The 21380-nt window shown below is 36.9% G+C and overlaps 1 protein-coding gene across 1 annotated transcript; it reads right to left on the bottom strand.

Moving 5' to 3' along the window:
• LOC107648819 (probable serine incorporator) lies at positions 14029-18752 on the bottom strand. The gene is made up of 6 exons (XM_016352633.2): positions 18419-18752; positions 16855-17094; positions 15825-15936; positions 15551-15725; positions 14808-15048; positions 14029-14583 (listed from the first exon to the last, which is right to left on the bottom strand). The coding sequence occupies exons 1-6, from the start codon at positions 18600-18602 to the stop codon at positions 14303-14305; spliced, it is 1233 nt and encodes a 410-aa protein (XP_016208119.1). The 5' UTR covers positions 18603-18752; the 3' UTR covers positions 14029-14302.

Raw genomic sequence — 21380 nt, 5'->3', positions numbered from 1 at the left:
TCAAGAATCAATTTTATGATTTTTCAGATTATCAATAACATTTCTCCTTTTTCATTATTCTTTCAAGAGCCAACAATTTTAACATTCATAAACAACAAATTCAAAAATATGCACTGTTCAAGCATTCATTCAGAAAACAAAAGGTATTGCAACCACATCCAAATAATTAAACTAATTTCAAGATAAAATTCAAAATTCATGTACTTTATTCATTTAAGAAAGGTGATGGATTCATAGGGCATTCATAGCTTTAAGACATAGACTCTAAACTTTATTGATCATGGAATAAAAATAAGACATAAAATAAACATAAAAGCAAACAAATAATAATAAAAGAAAGGAAATTAAAGACATAAAAATAAATGACTCTAATACTAATGCTTATGTAACTCTTAAAATATGTTTCTAATAAAAAAAGTTATCATAGAGTTAGGACTCAACAACCTTTATTTTGAGAGATAGGTGCTCCTTCAATCTGTGGAATGTTCGGCTCTTCAAGGATTAGCTTCTGGCGCTTTAGTTCCTGTAGCTCACGCCCTTGCTCCTCTTATTCTCTGAACAGTTTGCAGAGCATGCTGTTCTGATTCTGCTGCTCTTCTTTAAGTTGATCCATAGATTCTTGCAGCTTGTTGACAGATGCTTCTAAGCAGGCGCAATAGTCAAATTGAGGAATTTCTGGAAGGAGCTCATGCGCCCTCCTCTTGATGAGGTTGTCTTGAACTTGAGGTCTATCCATTATCCTTTTAGTGATTGGGTGTTCAACTGGAATATACTCATCCACACCTATCTGTATCCCCGCATCTTTACATAACAGACTGATCAAGCTTGGATAAGCCAATTTGGCTTCAGTGGATTCCTTGTTTGCAATTAAGTAAATTTCACAAGGAATTAGCTTATGAACCTCCACTTCTTTTCCCAGCATAATACAGTGAATCATCACTGCTCTTTTGACAGTGACTTCAGAGCGGTTACTGGTGGGAAGTATAGATCTCCCAATGAAATCCAGCCAGCCCCTAGCAATTGGCTTGAGGTCTCCTTTCTTTAGTTGGTTTGGAATACCTTTTGAATTGGTTATCCACTTGGTTCCAGGGAGGCAGATATCCTCTAGAACTTTATCCAACTTTTTATCTTTAGTCATTCTCCTATTAAAGGATTCTGGATCATCCTGCAGTTGAGGAAGTTTGAGGACTTCTCTCACTTTGTCAAGATGGAAGTAGATAATCCTCCCTCTGACCATGGTTCGGAAAGTGTGGAAGACGGTTCCCTCCATTCTTTGCTTATCTGTCAGCCACAGATTTGCATAGAATTCCTGGACCATATTTCTTCCCACATTCATCTCAGGATTAGCTAGGATTTCCTAGCCTCTGTTTCGAATTTGCTCTTGGATCTCTGGATATTCGTCTTCTTTCAGATCGAACTTGACTTCTGGGATCACTGATCTTCTGCACACTATTTTGAAGTAATGATATGCATGTTCTTTGGTGCAAAACCTCTCATGCATCCATTGTGGTTTTGGATTGTTTTCTTTCTTACCTCTTTGAGTGGTTTGTTTTCCTTTAGGGGCCATGATCTTGGTCAGTGATCACGGAAAATCACACCAAACTTAGAGGTTTTCTTGTCCTCAAGCAAAAGCAAAGAAAGAAAATGAGTAGATAGACAGAAGGATTCGAATGATGGAGGAGGGGTGATGGCCGAATGTATAAATAGAGGGGAGGGAGGGTATGGTTTTGAAATTTTAGAAAAAGATATGATTGAAAGATATGATTGATACAAGATAAACATGATATGCAAAAGAGAAGATTGTTTTCAAAATTTAAGAGATATGAAGAAGATGTGAGGAAGTTAAATCTGAATTTTAGTTTATGCATCTAAGAAATAAAAGATAATATGAATGAATTGAAAAGATTTGAAAAGAAATAGAAAAGATAAATGAGTGTTTGAAAAAGATTTGAAAAGAATTTGAAAGAGAATTAATGAAAATTTATAAGTTCATAAATTTTTGTGAATGGAAATCAAAAGATGAATGTTTGTAATGTTTGGATGCAGAAAATTTTGATTTAAAACATGAAAATTCGAAAAAAATTTGAATTGAAATGAAATTACCTCTCCCCTAGCTATCCTGGCATTAAACGCCCAAAATGATAGCCATTCTGACGTTTAACGCCCATCTAGTGGCCATTTTAGGCATTTAACGCCCAGCCAGATACCCTGGCTGGCGTTAAACGCCAGAAATCCTTTCTCATTGGGAATTTTTCTGAACACCTAGGATGCTGCTGTTTCTGGCGTTAAACGCCCAGAATAATAGCCATTCTGGCGTTTAACGCCCAGATTGCCTCTTTACTGGCGTTTTGATGCCAGTGAGCTCTTTTACTCTATCATTCTTCTGCTTTATGTTCTGAACCTTCATACCCTTGACTTGTTTACTGAAAAAGCATCAATAAACATGGACAACAAAATTAAATGGACTTATATAATTGTTATAAACATCTAATTTGATTTGATAATAGCTGGGTTGCCTCACAGTAAGCGCTTCTTTACTGTCTTTAGCTAGACTTCACTGAGCTTTTTAATTCAATCTCAGTTTTGAGCATTCTTGCTCAATATTGCCTTCAAGATAATATTTGATTCTCTGTCCATTAACAATGAACTTTTTGTCAAAATCAATATCCTGAAGCTCTACATAGCCATATGGTGACACACTTGTAATCACATATAGTCCCCTCCACTAGGACTTCAATTTCCCAGGGAACAATTTGAGCCTAGAGTTAAATAGCAGGACCTTCTGTCCTGGCTCAAAGACTCTAGATGACAGCCTTTTGTCATGCCATCTTTTTGCTTTTTCTTTATAGATTTTAGCATTTTCGAAAGCATTGAGTCTAAACTCCTCTAGCTCATTCAACTGGAGTAGTCTTTTCTCTCCAACTATCTTAGCATCAAGGTTTAGGAACCTGGTTGCCCAGTAGGTCTTGTGTTCCAGTTCCACTGGCAGATGACAGGCTTTTCCATACACAAGCTGGTATGGAGAGGTCCCTATAGGATTCTTGAATGCTGTTCTGTATGCCCACAGAGCATCATCCAGACTTCTTCCCCAGTCCTTTCTACGGGTACTTACAGTCCGTTCTAGGATTCGTTTTAGTTCTCTATTTGAGACTTCAGCCTGCCCATTTATCTGTGGATGATATGGAGTTGCCACTTTGTGGTTAATTCTATATCAGACCAGAGCAGAGTCAAGCTGTTTATTGCAGAAATGAGTGCCTCCATCACTGATAAGTATCCTAGGGACACCGAACCTACTGAAGATATGCTTCTGGAGAAACTTCATCACTGTCTTGGTATCATTAGTGGGTGTTGCAATTGCCTCTATCCATTTGGATACATAGTCTACTGCCACTAGAATATAAGTGTTTGAGTATGATGGTGGGAAAGGCCCCATGAAGTCAATACCCCATACATCAAACAACTCAATCTCTAAGATCCCTTGTTGAGGCATGGCATAACCATGAGGCAGATTACCAACTCTCTGGCAACTATCACAGTTACATACAAACTCTCGGGAGTCTCTATAGAGAGTAGGCCAGTAGAAGCCACATTGGAGAACCTTGGTGGCTGTTCGCTCACCTCCAAAGTGTCCTCTATATTGTGATCCATGGCAGTGGCATAGGATCTTTTGTGCCTCTTTTCTAGGCACACATCTACGGATTACTCCGTCTGCATGCCTTTTAAAGAGATATGGTTCATCCCACAAGTAGTACTTTGCATCAAAAATTAACTTTTTCATTTGTTGCTTACTGTACTCTTTGAGTATGAATTTCACAGTTTTATAGTTTGCAATGTCTGCAAACCATGGTAATTCCTGAATGGCAAAGAGTTGCTCATCCGGAAAGATTTTAGAGATTTCAGTAGGAGGGAGGGACGCCCCTTCTACTGGTTCTATCCGGGATAGGTGATCTGCTACTTGGTTCTCTGTCCCTTTTCTGTCTCTTATTTCTATATCAAACTCTTACAGAAGCAACACCCATCTTATGAGTCTGGGTTTTAAATCCTGCTTTGTGAGGAGATATTTTAGAGCAGCATGGTCAGTGTACACAATCACTTTTGATCCCACTAAATAAGATCTGAACTTGTCAAATGGCATAAAACACTGCAAGTAACTCTTTTTCTGTGGTTGTGTAATTTTTCTGTGCGTCATTCAAAACACAGCTAGCATAGTAAATGACGTGCAAAAGCTTGTTATGCCTCTATCCCAACACTACACCAATGGCATGGTCACTGGCATCACACATTAGTTCGAATGGTAATATCCAGTCTGGTGCAGAAACAACTAGTGTTGTGACCAACTTAGCTTTCAGAGTTTCAAACGCTTGCAGACACTCAGTGTTAAAAACAAATGGCGTGTCAGCAGCTAGCAGATTACTTAGAGGTTTTTCAATTTTTGAAAAATCCTTTATAAACCTCCTATAGAATCCTGCATGTCCCAGAAAGCTTCTGATTGCTTTAACATTGGCAGGTGGTGGTAATTTTTCAATTACCTCTACCTTAACTTGATCCACCTCTATTCCCTTGCTTGAAATTTTGTGCCCAAAGACAATTCCTTCAGTCACCATAAAGTGACATTTTTCCCAGTTTAACACCAGGTTAGTCTCTTGGCACCTTTTCAGAACAAGTGCTAGATGGTCAAGCCAGGAGCTGAATGAGTCGCCAAATACTGAGAAGTCATCCATGAAGACTTCCAGAAATTTCTCTACCATATCAGAGAAGATAGAGAGCATGCACCTCAAAAAAGTTGCAGGTGCATTGCACAGACCAAATGGCATCCTTCTGTAAGCAAATACTCCAGAAGGACATGTGAATGTTGTATTCTCTTGGTCCTGAGGATCTACTACAATTTGGTTGTAACCTGAATAACCATCCAAAAAGCAGTAGTATTCATGACCTGCTAGTCTCTCTAGCATCTGGTCTATAAATGGTAAAGGAAAATGATCCTTTCCGGTGGCTATATTGAGTCTTCTATAGTCAATACACATACGCCACCCTGTAACTGTTCTTGTAGGAACCAGTTCATTTTTTTCATTGTGAACTACTGTCATGCCTCCCTTCTTGGGGACAACTTGGACAGGGCTCACCCAGGGGCTATCAGAAATGGATAAATAATCCCAGCCTCTAGTAACTAAGTGACCTCTTTCTGCACCACCTCCTTCATGGCTGGATTCAGCCGCCTCTGTGGTTGAACCACTGGCTTAGCATCATCCTCCAATAGGATCTTGTGCATGCATCTGGCTGGGCTAATGCCTTAAGATTACTTATGGACCACCCAAGAGCTGTCTTGTGTGTCCTTAGCACCTGAAGTAGTGCTTCCTCTTCCCTTGGCTCTAAAGCAGAACTTATGATCACAGGAAAAGTGTCATTTTCTCCTAGAAATGCATATTTCAAGGATGGTGGTAGTGGTTTGAGCTCGGGTTTAGGAGGCTTCTCCTCTTTCTGAGGAGCTATCAGAGGTTCTTCTGTTTTCTCTGGTTCCTCCAGATCGGGCTAAACATCTTTAAAAATGTCCTCTAGCTTTGATTCAAGACTCTCAGTCATATTGACCTCTTCTACCAGAGAGTCAATGATGTCAGCGCTCAGGCAGTCTTTTGGTGTGTCTGGATGCTGCATAGCTTTGACAGCATTCAACTTAAACTCATCCTCATTGACTCTCAGGGTTATCTCCCCTCTTTGGACGTCAATGAGGGTTCGTCCAGTTGCTAGGAAAGGTCTTCCTAGAATGAGAGTTACACTCTTGTGCTCCTCCATTTCCAACACTACAAAGTCAGTAGAAAAGGCAAATGGCCCAACCTTAACAATCGTGTCCTCAATTATGCCTGATGGGATTTTAATGGAGCCATCAGCAAGTTGGAGACATATCCGGGTTGGTTTAACCTCATCAGTCAAACCAAGCTTTTTGATAGTGGATGCAGGTATTAGGTTGATACTTGCCCCAAGATCACATAGAGCTGTCTTGGTACAAGCACCTTCTAATGTGCATGGTATCATAAAGCTTAGTTGCTGCAGGTTTATTTCCTATAGAAGTGGTTGGGGAAGCCTGCTTAAGGGGGTTGTTATCAGCACTTGCAGGTGTCTGATCCCTTAGTGGCATTTGAACGCCAGAATTGGGGGCTTCATGGGTGTTTAACGCCAGATTGCCACCCCTTTCTGGCGTTTGGACGCCAGAATTAGCCATTCCTGGGGCGTTTAACGCAACTTTCCTACCCTTTTCTGGCGTTTGAACGCCAGAATCATTCCTCTCTGGGCTCTTACTATCCTCAGAGGGATTTTGGGCAGTGGGTTGGTCATCCTCTGTTATTTGTTTCTTTCTTGGCTTTCTGCTGCTTTGAATTGAGACATTCAATGTCTTCCTATTCCTTAATTGAACAGCTTGGCATTCTTTTGTTATCTGTTTAGATAGCTGCTGTCTTGTCTGATCCAATTGTGCTTCCATATACTGGTTAGCATTTTTAGTGTCTTGGAGCATCTCTTTGAATTCTGCAAACTGTTTTGTTATAATAAGTAATTGCTGATTGAGTTCAGCAACTTGTTCTTGAGGACTAAGTTTAGTGGATACTGCATTAGCTTCTTCTTTCATGGAGGTCCCACTACTTAAGTATAGATATTAATTTCTAGCAACTGTATCAATGAGCTCTTAAGCCTCTTCAATTGTCTTTCTCATATGTATAGATCCACCAGCTGAATGGTCTAAAGATATTTGGCCCTTTTCTGTAAGACCATAATAAAAGATATCCAACTGTACCCATTCTGAAAACATTTCAGAGGGGTATCTCCTTAGCATCCCTCTGTACCTCTCCCAGACTTCATAAAGAGATTCATTATCCTCTTGTTTAAAGCCTTGGATGTCCAGCCTTAGCTGTGTCATCCTTTTTGGAGGGAAATATTGATTCAGGAATTTGTCTAATAACTGTTTCCATGTTCTTATGCTTGCTGTGGGTTGGTTGTTTAACCACCTCTTAGCTTGATCTTTTACAGCAAATGGAAACAGTAATAATCTGTAGACATCCTGATCTACTTTCTTATCACGTACTGTGTCAGTAATTTGTTGGAACTATGCCAGAAATTCAGTAGGTTCTTCCGGTGGAAGACTGGAATACTGACAATTTCGCTGCACCATGATAATGAGCTGAGGATTTAACTCAAAGCTGCTTGCTCTTATGGGGGGTATACAGATACTACTCCCATATGCAGCAGTAGTGGGGTTAGCATATGACCCCAAAGTCCTTCTGGACTGTTCATTTCTACTTAGGTCCATGATGGAGAAAGGAAGATGTTGTGGATTGTAAAATAGAAATAAAGTAAAAGAAAAATTAAAATATTTTTGTTTTTATTTTATTTAATTAAAGATAAACCGAATTGAAAGAAAGAAATAAAATAAAATAATTGAAAAATAAAATATAAATTTTGAAAACTAAAAGGAAAAGATAATATAATTCGAATACTAAAATGATTAATTAATTAAAAAGATTTGAAAAATTTTGGATATGATTTTCGAAAAATGAAGAGAGAGATCGAATAATAAAAAGATTAATAGATGAAAATTTTAAAAATTTTTTGGGTATGATTTTCGAAAAATGAAGAGAGAGAAAGTGGTTAGGAGGTTTTGAAAAAGATATGTCTTAAAATTAAAGATACTTGTAAAATAAACAAAAATTTAAAAGATTTGAAAAAGATATGATTTTGAAATTTGAAGATTGAAACTTTCTTAGCAAGGAAACACCAAATTTAAAATTTTTCAATCAAAATAATAAAATAGTACAGGTAATTTGAAAATGACAAGTAAATAAAGGAAAAGATATTTTATTGAATTTTTGAATTTAATGAGGAAAGAGAAAAACAATAAAATGACACCAAACTTAAAATTTTTAGATCAAAACAAAGAAACCAAAGAAGAAAACTTTGAATGTCAAGATGAACACCAAGAACACTTTGGAGATCAAGATGAACACCAAGAACAAATTTTGGAAATTTTTAAGAAAATAAAAACACAAAGGATACCAAACTTAAAAATTTTTATACTTTGGACACTAATAATTCGAAAATGCACAAGAAAAACAAGAAAAGACACAAAACAAGAAAAACTAAAGATCAAAAGAGGAAAATAAACAAGAACAACTTAAAGATTAAGAAAGAACTAAGAACATGTATTTCGAAAAATTGAAAGAAAAATAAAGGCATGCAATTGACACCAAACTTAAAACATGAAACTAAACTCAAACAGAAGACTAAATCATGAAGTTATTGGTTTAAAAATTTTCGAAAATAATTTAGAAAAAAAAAATAAGGATTTTAAAATTTTAACCAAAAACAATAATAGAAGATTCAATTTTAGTGACTCTAAACTAAAAAGATAAATTTTTCCTAATCTAAGCAACAAAATAAACCGTCAGTTGTCCAAACTCGAACAATTCCCGGCAACGGCGCCAAAAACTTGGTGTGGGAAATTGTGATTACACTTTTCACAACTCCGCACAACTAATCAGCAAGTGCACTGGGTCGTCCAAGTAATACCTTACGTGAGTAAGGGTCGATCCCACGGAGATTATCGGCTTGAAGCAAGCTATGATTATTTTGTAAATCTTAGTCAGGAGATTAATGATAAGAGTGATTGTATTTATGAAAAATAAATAACATAAAATAAATAGTACTTGTGATTCAGTAATGAGAAAAAGGTTGAGGTTCCGGAGATGCTCTGTCGTCTGAATCTCTACTTTCCTACTGTCTTCTTTTCCAAACACGCATGGCTTCCTTCAATGGCAAGCTGTATGATCCTCTCAGATGAAAAATACCAGGTAAGATCTCTGCACGACTAATCAACTGTCGGATTTCTCATCTCGGATGAAAAATACCAGGTACAGCTACCGCACGGCTAATCATCTGTCGGTTCCCACTAGCATCGGAATAGGACCCTTGTCCTTTTGCACACTGTCACTGCGCCCAACATTCGCAGGTTTGAAGCTCGTCACAGTCATCCCTTCCCGGATCCTACTCGGAATACCATAGACAAGGTTTAGACTTTTCGGATCCCAGGAATGCTGCCAATTGGTTCTAGCCTATACCACGAAGGTTCTAACCTTCGGACTCGGTCTGTAGATTAGAAACCCAAGAGATACGCACTCAAGCTGTCGCCCAATGACTACGTTGAGCTCAGATAGAATGGGAGTGGTTGTCAGGCATGTGTTCATAGGTTGAGGATAATGATGAGTGTCACGGATCATCATATTCTCCATATTGAAGTACGAGTGAGTATCTTAGAATAGAATCAAGCGTGATTGAATAGAAAACAATAGTAGTTGCATTAATCCATTGAAACACAACAGAGCTTCTTACCCCCCACCTATGGGGTTTAGAGACTCATGCCGTAGAAGGTACAATATGAAGTGTAAATGTCATGAGGTACAAAATGAATCTCTAAAAGTAGTTTTTATACGAGACTAGTAACTTAGGTTTACAGAAAATGAGTAACTAAGTACAGATAGTGTAGAAATCCACTTCTGGTACCCACTTGGTGCGTGTCTGGGCTGAGCTTCCAAGCTTTCATGTGCATATGCCCAAAGTTGGCGTTAAATGCCACCCTGGGTGCTAGAATGGGCGTTTAACACCGAAAAAGGTGCTAGTTCTGGCGTTTTACGCCAGAAAGTTTTAGGCTGACTTTGAACGCCATTTTGGGCCATCAATTCTCGGGTAAAGTATGGACTATTATATATTACTGGAAAGCCCAGGATGTCTACTTTCCAACGCAATTGAGAGCGTGCCAATTGGTCTTCTGAATCTCGAGAAAATCCATTTCGAGTGAAGGAGGGTCAGAATCGAACAGCATCTACAGTCCTTTCTCAGCCTCTGAATCAGTTTTTTGCTCAGGTCCCTCAATTTCAGCCAGAAAATACTGAAAATTACAGAAAAACACACAAACTCATAGTAAAGTCCAGAAATGTAATTTTTAAATAAAAACTAATAAAAATATAATAAAAAGTAGCTAAATCACACTAAAAACTATGTAAAAATAATGCCAAAAAGGGTATAAATTATCTGCTCATCAATGATCCTACTCAAAATGCCACAGACAAGGTCGAATCTTCTGGATCAAAGAATGCTATGCCTTTGGTTCTAGCCTCTACCACAAAGACTCTAAACTCCCTATACCCCGGCTGAACTGGTGTCTCGAGAAGTCCCCAACGAAGGCGCTAGCAAGACTTATAAAACAGCAATGTCTATGCCTCTTATGGGCGCTAAACGCCCAACTGGTGTTTAGCGACAGGCAGTCTGAATTGAAAACCCACTCTTGGAGAATCTCTAGTTGGATTTAGCTTTTATTTGTTATCTTATCTTTTATTTTTGGAATTTTTATTTACTTAGTTTTAGGATTTATTATTTTATTTTATTTTATTTTCAAATCAAATTCGGTTAGATATAAAAGGGAAAAGATTCACCCTTCAGGGTGATCTTCTCACTTCCGCACATTTTACTTTTCGGAACCCTTGTTTTCTCTATAAGTCATGAGCCACTAAACCTCCTTGGTTAAGGTTAGGAGCTCTATTTATTTCTATGGATTAAGACTATTATTTTTCCATTTTAATTAATGTACTCATTCAATTTCAAGGAGTACTTCCGTTCTTAATTTTATGAATCTGGGTGGAACGAGAGTATGACCCTTATTCTAGATGCGTTCTTGTGATCCTTGGGAGAAGTCTCTCACTTGAACACAGCTTGAAATTAAATTCCTCCTAAATTGCTAATTACTTGAACTAATCAGGATATGTGACATATAATCCATTTTAGCTTTAGATAATTAGGGTTTTGTGGTCATAAACTAGGTTTGAACTTAACCCTCTAATCGGAATTAAGTGACCAAGAGATTGGCAGTTGATAAAGGTTAGAGGAGACTAAACTACTAAGAGAATAGGGTTTAGTCAACTACAGTTTGATATGGAATGCATCTTGCATGATTAAAATAGTTGGTAAGAAAACTTAATCCGGAAAAAGTAAACATCTCCATTACCTTAATTGTTTCTCTCATTGATTTCTACACCAAACGCATTATTTGGTTCTTTTACTCTTGATATATTGTTTAATGCTTTTGAAACCCACAAAACCAACTTTTATTTCTGCCTAACTAAACCAATCAGCCAACCATTGTTGCTCAGTCCATTAGTCCTCGTGGGATCGATCCTCACTTACCTTAGGTATTACTTGGACGACCCAGTGCACTTGTTGATTCAGTTGTGGATATTCTCAAAATGCGCACTAAAATGATACTAGAAACCTATTGGAATTTGCAATCCAAACAACAATAGATTGTGAGAGTTTAGTCTGGGAATGGACTAATATTTCAGGCAATTGGGACACAAACAAACTCAAAAACTACCTACCAAAAGACTATGTGTTGAAGATTCTAGCTTCACCAGCACCATCACATGATAGAGAAGAAAACAGAATTGGTTGGAGACATACAGAAGATGAGAATTTTTCTATAAGAGCCACATATAATAAGGGTGGCAATGGGGGCGGGTATGGGCGGGTTTTTGCCCTACCCGATCCCACCCCGTCCTACAATAACAACATGCTATGCTCTTATCTGTAGGCAATAAAAAGTTGAACCCTAAGCCAGCCTTACGCGCCTCTATAATTATTAAAATCCAACAAATAAAATTAAATTTCAAAATTTATACAACCATAATCATATATATAACATAAATTAAATTTAAAACTTAAATATGATACAATATTAAAATTATGGAAAACTATGGGGAGCCAATGGAATATTTGTACAATGCGTACAATGGAAGTTTAGAGAGTATTAGAGATATAACCATTAGTGTTATCTTTTCTCATCAGCATAAGATTCTGGGATGAGTGGTATCATGACATAGTATTAGAGCTCTAGATCCGAAAGGTTAAGAGTTCCATTGGCTCCCTAGCAGGACGCTAAAATTATATATATACCAGATTGGGTATTACCTAAACCCGATCCCGCCCCAAGTCCTCGCCCCGCTAAAAACCCGGCCCGAACTCTGCAACCAATTTGGAAGTGTTGCCATCCCTACATATAAAGCTCTGCAACATTGGACAAGACCCAATCAAAATCATTCGACAAAAATTTGGAAGTGGGAGGAACCTCAAAAGTCCAAAACGGTCATCTGTAGAATTATGCATGGGAGAATTTTAACTTACCAAAGAAGAGCTCGTCTATTTGGGGGTAATGAAATCTGCCCAATTTGCAATGTAAATGAGCGAGCATTATCCACACCATCAGAGACTGCCGAAAGGTTTCAAGAACGTGGATGCAACTTATCAAACCCGAAAGTGCAATGGATTTCTTCAACAATAACAACGTGCAACAATGGATGACTCTCAATTTAGATAACCAATTGGGTCAAAGCCAAAGACACAATAAGCTAGAAACCTTCATCTTTATTTGCTGAAAATGTGGACATGAGAAAGAGAAGTAAATCAACAAAATTATCAAAGATCCTCCCAACCCACAAGTTAATCCTAAAAGTGTGGAAGAATCAAAAGAAGCATTCAATAGGAGGAGGAGAAGAATTACTACAAAGAAAAGAGAGGAGATCCACATTAGTTAGACTCCACCACCACCAGGGTGGACAACGCTAAACATAAACGACTCAAGGGACGGAAACGCAGCCAAAGCTGGCTGCGGAGGCCTGCTGCAAGACGCAAACGAAAGATGGGCAGCAGGTTTCTTTCATTTTGGGAGTTGTTTGGCGTATAAGACAGAACTTTGTGGCATCGAGAAAGGGCTTGAACTTGCATGGACTATGGGCATTAGGAAATTGGTAGTGCTGTGTGACTCTCAAGCGGTGATTAGCAAAATTAATGGGGAAGGAAATTTTAGCAAACATTCTAATGCCTTTTTGAGAAGTATTAGTTGCTCAAAAAAGAAAACTTAAGATGTTCTTTTGGTAAATATATACTAAAAAGGAAATAGATGTATTGACTACCTAGTTCAGATTAGTTTAGATCTTGAGAAAGGATATTATTTGTTGGATACACCTTTTAGAGAGGTTATTAGAATTTTAACTGATGATGAAGAAGGGACTACCTTATCCCGTTTAGTTTATAATTAGTAGTCTTTGGGCATCCCTTTAGTCCTATTATGATACCAAAAAAAAATTTTGATTATTTTTTAAAATACTGATAGCTTCCCCTCAAAATCAAATCTAATTATTAGTAACAGGTTTTTCTCAAAAAGACGAAACTTTGTAGAATTGAGGCAATTGCATTTGTTGACAGATTTGGTGATGATGTTGAAGTTGATGAACAAAGCAAACTATTCCATCCAAATTTTCATGGTAGCTCCATTGATGAAACTGCCCAGATTAATTAGTTATCTCAAATAATTTTTGTTACTTGTAAACCGACCACCATATTGCTTCCTTTTTTCAATTTCGTTAATGATTTTCTAAAGAGTAAAGTGACACATAAACTCCTAAAAAAATTAACATGAAACACATTAACCTCTGAAAAAGAAAAAATATCAATAAAATCCTTTAGAATAACAAATGTAAACCCATTACCTTCAAATTAACTCGTATGATTAGGATAAAAAGTCTTAATTTAAAATAACTTGTCCATGCCTACTATCGTAGAAGATTTCATAAGTACTTTTTTTTCTTTAAGAATTAATGTTCAAAGTATAAATTTTCAAGAGTTTATTTATCACTTTACTCTTTTCAAAATTAAAAATTTTCCCATCCCCCTCCAAAGCAATCATTTCATACTGGTTTTTCTCCTCAATGGTTCATAAGTTGAATCAAACTAAAGTTAATACTTTTTCCCCCAAAATTAATGAAGCAAGTAGGAATCTGAAACTGAAATTCCAACCACATCCATGGCATTACCAACATTTAAAATATCACAATTCATGAGAATATTTATAATTTTGGATAATAAATAAGATTCAAATCATAATTATTTTTGAAAAGGCTATCGGCAACCTTCCTTTAAAGAGGGCCACAAACCCAGATATGGCCCTTTCGCATGCTTTGTTTAGAAACTAGGAATGGCGAAGGATGCTGGGAGACATGCAGAGTAATTTTTCGGGGTACAAATATTTTCACCATACACACCCCATTCAAAGTTGTCATTCATAACACACGTTTCTCCCGTTATGTGACGTAGATGCATACCATACATATTATTTAATTACAGATAATGAAGGCAACACATCTGCAACAAATATGTTAAGTTACACACAACCTTTCCCCATAAACCTTGAAACTGGGGAGAATGGCATTTAGAGTTAAAACTCCCTTTCTGGGAACATAATTGGCGCCATAAGTGACCATAAGTAGAGCAAGGCAGTAGCCCAGCAAGTGACAATCCGAACCCACACAGAAGGCCACCCGACATCAACCAACTTCCCAGTCTCTCCAACAGAAGTTGACCAACCTGTCAGAAGCATTGCAGAATACATGCTCGCAAGAGAGAAAATCAAGTGGAAAAAGGCATATGAATATGTAACCGGCATTGCTTTCTCATTCTCAATTTCCTCCTTTCCATCCAGCGGAAGCAAAGGCTTCCCTGCATAATCACCATAATGGCGGCAGATATTTAATATCGTGGGGAATTGATGCTCATCAAGTACAATATTATAAATAGTTACGTTCTTCATGGCATCAACATCAAAAAATAAAATTCAGCTTCACGGCTATCATATATCCATATGATTGGATTCCATGTTCAGATATATACTAATGAATATGAGCATGGCATATCATGACAAATATTAGATTTTGAGAATTTACCAGCACGAGGAGAGCTTGGTGGGGAAAGCACTGTGGCAGAAGATCCAGCACGCACAGCAGAATACACAACAGATAGAACTGTCGTAAGCAAGCCCAAAGTAAGGGTGCCAGTTGAAACGGCTTTTGAGTGTTTGTGAAGGCCATTGCACTCGTAATCTCGGGGTTCACTAGACAATGCACTATAGCAGAGATAAGTACAGTATAATGAAATTACTGAAGCAGGCAGAATGCTCCCATTTACCTGTATACAAAAATAATTCAAAGACCTCAATTGCAGACACATTTACATCTACAATCATGAATACTTTTATGCATATTTGTTATATAGCATAAAACTATTTTTGCATACAAGATTATGATCCACTAATTAATCCTTCAACCAAATCTAAAACTTCAATAGCATCCTAAGCCAACAGGAAGGACCGTATGTCATCTTCATGAAATTCTCAATCCATAACAAACATTGAATTGAATCGATATGATAAAAACAGCAGATAAGACCAGGTTTAGAACATAACACCATAACAGAATAACAGATTACATATGAACTTGCACAGGATAATATTTTTCCCTGTTTTGAAGTTAAAAGTGAAAACGGAAACAGTAACCTTTAGAACCTCCCAAGTTTCAAGATGTGATATCAAATATCATAGGAAAAGACAACTAACAAACAAGCATTCAATATATATTAAAAGGACACCAAATTAGAAGTGGTTAACTGCAATGAGAAGTCAAAAACTTACCGCAGGGTGCAAAGCAACAATAGCAAAAACAAATGCAAGAAGGAGGGTCATTGTAATAAAGAAGGTATTGATTCCACAGTCTTGTCCAGATGGTGTGAAGAAGTGAAAAAGAACTCCCGAGAACACAAATGAAGCCACATAACAAACAAGTGAAACCACAAACAGAGCAACATACCTGTATGAAAAGAACCTTTAAATACTGAAAATCCTCATGTAAATATATGTCAAGAAAAGCCACAGCTATCACAGATGTCAAACAACGTCTAAAACTAACCAGAATTGTTCATCATATCCAACCCAGGTGTCATTCCATCGATGAACAAAATCTAACAATAGCACAACTTGAACTAGAAGAAACATACCCGAGCCAAACTTTGATATGGTTTCTGCAAAGAGAACATACTTCAAGATAATCATAAACAATGAAATAAATTACATGCAAAACCTATAGGAAAAAGGCTTGTCAAACTAGGCAACAACTACACCTTGTCCCAGAAGGTTAGATCAAATGAGGCCATAAGGCTCTATTAAGAATCATATCCATGCTTTAATAATTAGCATATAAATACTTAATAATCCTCCCTATACTTTTTTGGGTCTCTGTAGCTATATAACTCCTTTGTCTAGTCCAATCACCTTACTAGGAGTATGATCTCTAAAGGTCTTCTCCAAATAGATGCAAACTACTTGAGAGGAGACTTTTCCATCCCTAAAATTGGCGTTGTCCCACTTTGTATGGTGTACTCATTCATAATCCTATCTAGTTGTCTTCCCACTAATCCATCTCAACAACCTCATTTGCAACATTTAGCATATTGTCTTGTTTGCTTTTACCAATCAAGTTAAGATTTATTCAAAAGCTTACATAAGCAGTCTCAAGGTGGGGTTAAAAAGGGGGGCCAGTGTGACATTGTCAACAGCAAATTTAAAAATTGGGTTATCTTTACATGGATCAAAGAAGGAATCACTAAACTGGGAAATTAAAGAAAGCCATAGGATGATTTAAGCATTCATATATTAGTTACGGGAAAAAAATATTCAGGACTTAAAGCAATAAATTGATAGTATTCCAGTTTGCTAAACAACTTAGAAAATCTTTATCTACATTTTCCACTTTTCATTCAAGATGCAATGTCCATTTTCCAATAACCTCAGGCTCTTCAAACCAACACTTTTAAGTGTGTGATAAGCCCTCATATATGATATCAATCAAGAAATTTAGTGTCGCCTGGTAGCCAAGTTACTTAAGTTATAAGGAATCAGCTCAAGTAAATAGATAAAAAAATTTTAGAAGAAACACTTACCATAAAAGCTGATGAGCTCATTTGGAAGGAAAAACATAAAGATTACCAGAAGGAACCAACAAATTATTTTCATCATCCAACCTCCGTGATGCAAACCATCACGAGGATCCTTCTGGTTCTTGACGCCAATCATTAGAACTGCTAGAATAGTGAAAAAGAGAAAGTTCCCCAAGCTAACTCGCAAAACTGCATCTGTTTCAAACCATTCTCTGCTAGGGGTATGTTTAAAGTGATTGATCCCTACAACAAGTACCAAGTACATTAGTTTCCTCATCACACCTCATCACATAATAAGGAGTTAGTACATTGTCATCATCATATCAGACCATCCAGTTAACCTAAGCAAAATCATCAACCCAGTAACCACTTATTTGCTAGCAATAACACGTCAGGAGATGAAAAAGGAAGCCCGAAAAAGTAAGCATTTGGGTTCCATAAAATAACAGAGATCATTGACAAAAGCTAATTTCTAAAGAATTATGTTAGGTATCTAAGGAAAGTGGGAAACCACACCTTAAAAGCTAGCTGTTAAGGGGGAAGAACCACTCTCCTTATATACAACATCAAGCATCCCATACTACTCGATGTGGGACTTTGAGCACCCATAATACCCAAGTCCCTAACAATACACCGGCCCTGAGAGCCGACGTCCACGGCGGCTTCACTCTATTGACACTGACCCAACGGTAGCCACTTTGCTACGGTCTATCAGTATTCGGTATTCACCTTAATCCAGCCTATAGGTAGCCCTTTCCATGGCGCCGACAACCACGCTCTGATACCATTGTTAGGTATCTAAGGAAAGTGGGAAACCACACCTTAAAAGCTAGCTGTTAACGGGGAAGAACCTCTCTCCTTATATACAACATCAAGCATCCCATACTACTCGATGTGAGACTTTGAGCACCCATAATACCCAAGTCCCTAACAAATTACTAACAAAAGAAATACATAGATTTAAAATCCATCTCAGAGATAAATTGATAATTTTTTTCAAAATGATCCAACTAAATACTTTCCAAACTATTTGACTTTGACAGTAATCAATCTCAGAATTCATAAATAAACCTTTTAACACTTATAATGATCAAAAGGGTCAAGCTCCAAGTGAGGAGGTTGGCAAGGTGAAAAAGTTACTCTAATCACCTTGAAAGATATTGGGGTCAGATATGATGGAAGTTATAAATTCAAGGTGATTTAAACCCTCAATTTCTCACTTCATCAGTTACCAATCAAGTGAGTCTATCTTGTTTCCAACTATACGTACTGCCCAAAAATTGCACATGCAATTGCCACAACAAACAATAAAACTAAAAATGAAAGACAATAAAATTTCATTCAAATCCCAAAAAGTAATACACATATCAGTAATGTGATCAAACAAAACATAATGTCCAACAGAAATTGCCAAAATCAGGATTAATTCAAAGTTTGCCACATCTTTGGTACATTCGACAAGCGAGAAAAAAAAAACTTAAAACAAATAAATTGTAAAACACAAACACGACTGGAAAGAAATAAAGAAAAGAGGGGAAAAAGTGAAATTGAAGAAGCGAAGAGTTACAAGGAAGAGACTCCATCAAAGGAGCAGCGACTTCGCGGAGGATCCATGCGACGACGAGGGAGAAGGCGAACAGGCCGCAGTAGGCGATCCTCGCTGAACGGCGGCTGATTCCCGAAACGACCGTCCGGCACGCGTCGCATGCGCACGCGGCACAGCATGACGCAAGGCAGGAAGCTGCCCACATCGATCTTCTTGATTTGGTGATCAAATTAGGGATTACGAACTGGGGATTTTAGTTAATGGAATTGAGACTTTGGGGGTATTTGGCTTGGATAGGGCATAGACCAGGCGATGAGTGCAGAGCGAGAAGGGAAGGCAGGGAAGGCAATCTTTTATTTAAGTTTGTTTGTGCGCCATTCTCTAAAAATATATATTTTTTTAATTATATGATTTATATCTTTTTAAAATATATTTTAAAAATAAGAATAAATACTCTTTTTCATTTCTGTCTTTTTTAGAAATTGACTACATGTCCCCTAACGTTTATAAATTATCAAATCGGCCCCTATTCATATACTCTGTGATACCAATTAGCCTTTCGATTGGTTTCTCTGTTCAAAGTCGTTGGAAAACGCTGAGGTGTAAGGTGCAGCCCGTGACATGGCGTTGGATAATCCTGCGTGGAATGCTCTGTGGGCATTTGGACAATTAAATCCCTGCACACTCAGCAAAGCGGCGTCGTTTTGAAACGAAGCCCTTTGGCTCGTTTTGGGTGAAATCTCAGTCTCCCCATTTCTGAACCCTAACACTAGTGCCTCAAGCATGAGCGATCCAGAGCAATCTTCAACCTCTAACACACGCCGTGTCTGGAGGAAGACTATGGTGGGTTCGAGTAGCAATGCAAGTGAGGGTATGAAGGCCAAGTTTCAGCACCTTAAATGCAAGTGTGGCACGTATGCAATCATGCAAGAGTCTGAGACAGCCAAGAACCCGGACAGAATCTTCCTGGGTTGTTCTTACTATCGTGTAAGTGTGCATCCATCTTCAGTTTATGTAATCAACTTCTTGTGTTGTTTAACAAGTTGTATTCACTATAATGGCGATTGCAAACGGAGCAACGTCACTGCAACTATTTTGTTTGGCTGGACGAACTCATTGCTAAATATTTTGGGCATGAAGATAACAATGATGTTCAAGGAAGAATGGCTATGCTGGAGAATAGATTGGAGCAACTGAAATTTAAGATTGAGAATGAATATGAAAAAAAAATAAAAAAATGTAGTAATACCCATGGTGTATTTGTTATACTGGCAATGTTAATTCTGTTAACAGCAATTGTGTTTGTAGTGTTTTAGGGTATATTGTGTTGCTGTAAATAATGCATGGACAAGGTTAAGAGTTGGGTTTATTTGCTCTGTAATTGCAAATTCTATATGAATTGAATGTGAATAATTTTTTGTTAGACTGTATAAGCCTGAACCCATGATAAGTCTGCACAATGTGAATAATCTTTTCAAAACGACGCTGCTTTGCTGAGTGTGCAGGGGCTTAATTGTCCAAATACCCACAGAACATTCCACGCAGGATGATCCAACGTCACGTCACGGGCTGCACCTTATACCTCAGCGTTTTTCGATGACTTTGAACGGAGAAATCAACGGAAGGGCTAATTGGTATCACGGAGTATATGGATAGGGGCCGATTTGGTAATTTATAAACGTTAGGGGGCGTGTAGTCAATTTCCAAAAAGGACAGGGGCAAAAAAGGGTATTTACTCTAAAAATAAAAGTAATTTTATATTTGGATATTTCATATAAAAATATTTTTTTATTTATTAATAATATTTGGATAAAATAAAATAAAAATACCTTTTTGTTTTTTTTCTTTTGCTCTATTTTGTTGTGTTGAACTTTTTTACTTCAAAAAAAAGGATGAATGTAATTTTTTGTTTATTTATTATGTAAAAAATATCTTTTTTTTAAAAAAAAAGATCTTTTAAAAAAAATATAAATTGTAACTTCTCAAAGAAAGATATTTTTTTATTTTGCTAGTGCTTTTACTTTTATTATTAGAAATTTGCCAAATACACTAAAAAATAAAAAAAAATATTTTTTCATTGAAAAATAATTTTTTTATCGATTTAATAGCGTCCAAACAAATACTTATTTATTTTTTACTTTTTAGAAAAGCGAAAAGACTTTTTCATCACTTTTCCAAAAGTCATTTATTTCGAAGAATTAAAAATGAGTTAATAGTCAAAATCATCTCTGAAGAATTATCCAATTTTCAATTTGGTCTCCAAAAAAAATTAATCAAAATAATCGCTAAAAGACAATTGCATTGGTCAAGTTCGTTCTTTCGTCATCTCAATGTTAAGTGTTACAGCACATCCCAAACTTTAGCCACGTTGATGCTGAGCAGATAAGTTTATTAAATTAACTCAAATCAATCCCGATGTTAGAATCCTAATCCTAAATTCATCATCATCTTCTACAATCGTCCCTCATTCAATTTATCCTATGCTAGGGTTTTTCACTTTTTCATCTTCTATACGACAACGTTTCGAGTTTCAACCAACTTTTGTTGTTGCTCTTCTTCTTTACTGGCGAAACAAAGAAGAGAAAACGTGTGTGAATGGCTACAGCATCGTTGAAGTCTCAACCTCTTTACATCTTCACTTTACCGTTTCTAAAATAGGGGGTACCAGTATTGCCAAGAGCTACTACACAATCACCTCTAACCAAGGTTCTGAAAATCGAACCGATCATCGAACTGCTCTAACTACTAATTTACTGGTTCATAGATTCAACCAATTCGACCGTGGTTGAAGCAAAAAATCGTTTTATAATAAAATAATAAATAAAATATAAATAAACATATTAAAACATAATTATAGTCTAATATAAACTTTAAAATATCATCCAAATTAAAAAATACTACATAAATCAGAATGTTATGATCTCATTCAAATACAAACTCAAAAGTCAAATAACAAAAACAACCAACCAAACATAAAATGCCG

The sequence above is a fragment of the Arachis ipaensis genome, chromosome B06 (assembly GCF_000816755.2).
Source record: "Arachis ipaensis cultivar K30076 chromosome B06, Araip1.1, whole genome shotgun sequence".
Lineage (NCBI taxonomy): Eukaryota > Viridiplantae > Streptophyta > Magnoliopsida > Fabales > Fabaceae > Arachis > Arachis ipaensis.
The sequence above is the reverse complement of the archived record's forward strand: the minus strand, read 5'-3'. Positions and strand labels throughout refer to the sequence as shown.

Excerpts from the sequence above, each read along its gene's own strand:
- LOC107648819 (XM_016352633.2), bottom strand. The coding sequence starts at position 18,602 with ATGTGGGCAGCTTCCTGCCTTGCGTCATGCTGTGCCGCGTGCGCATGC. Across the intron at positions 17,095-18,418 it reads TTTGATGGAGTCTCTTCCTT|GGATCAATCACTTTAAACAT; the intron begins GTAACTCTTCGC and ends TACTTGTTGTAG. Across the intron at positions 14,584-14,807 it reads ACCAAGCTCTCCTCGTGCTG|GGAAGCCTTTGCTTCCGCTG; the intron begins GTAAATTCTCAA and ends GTGATTATGCAG.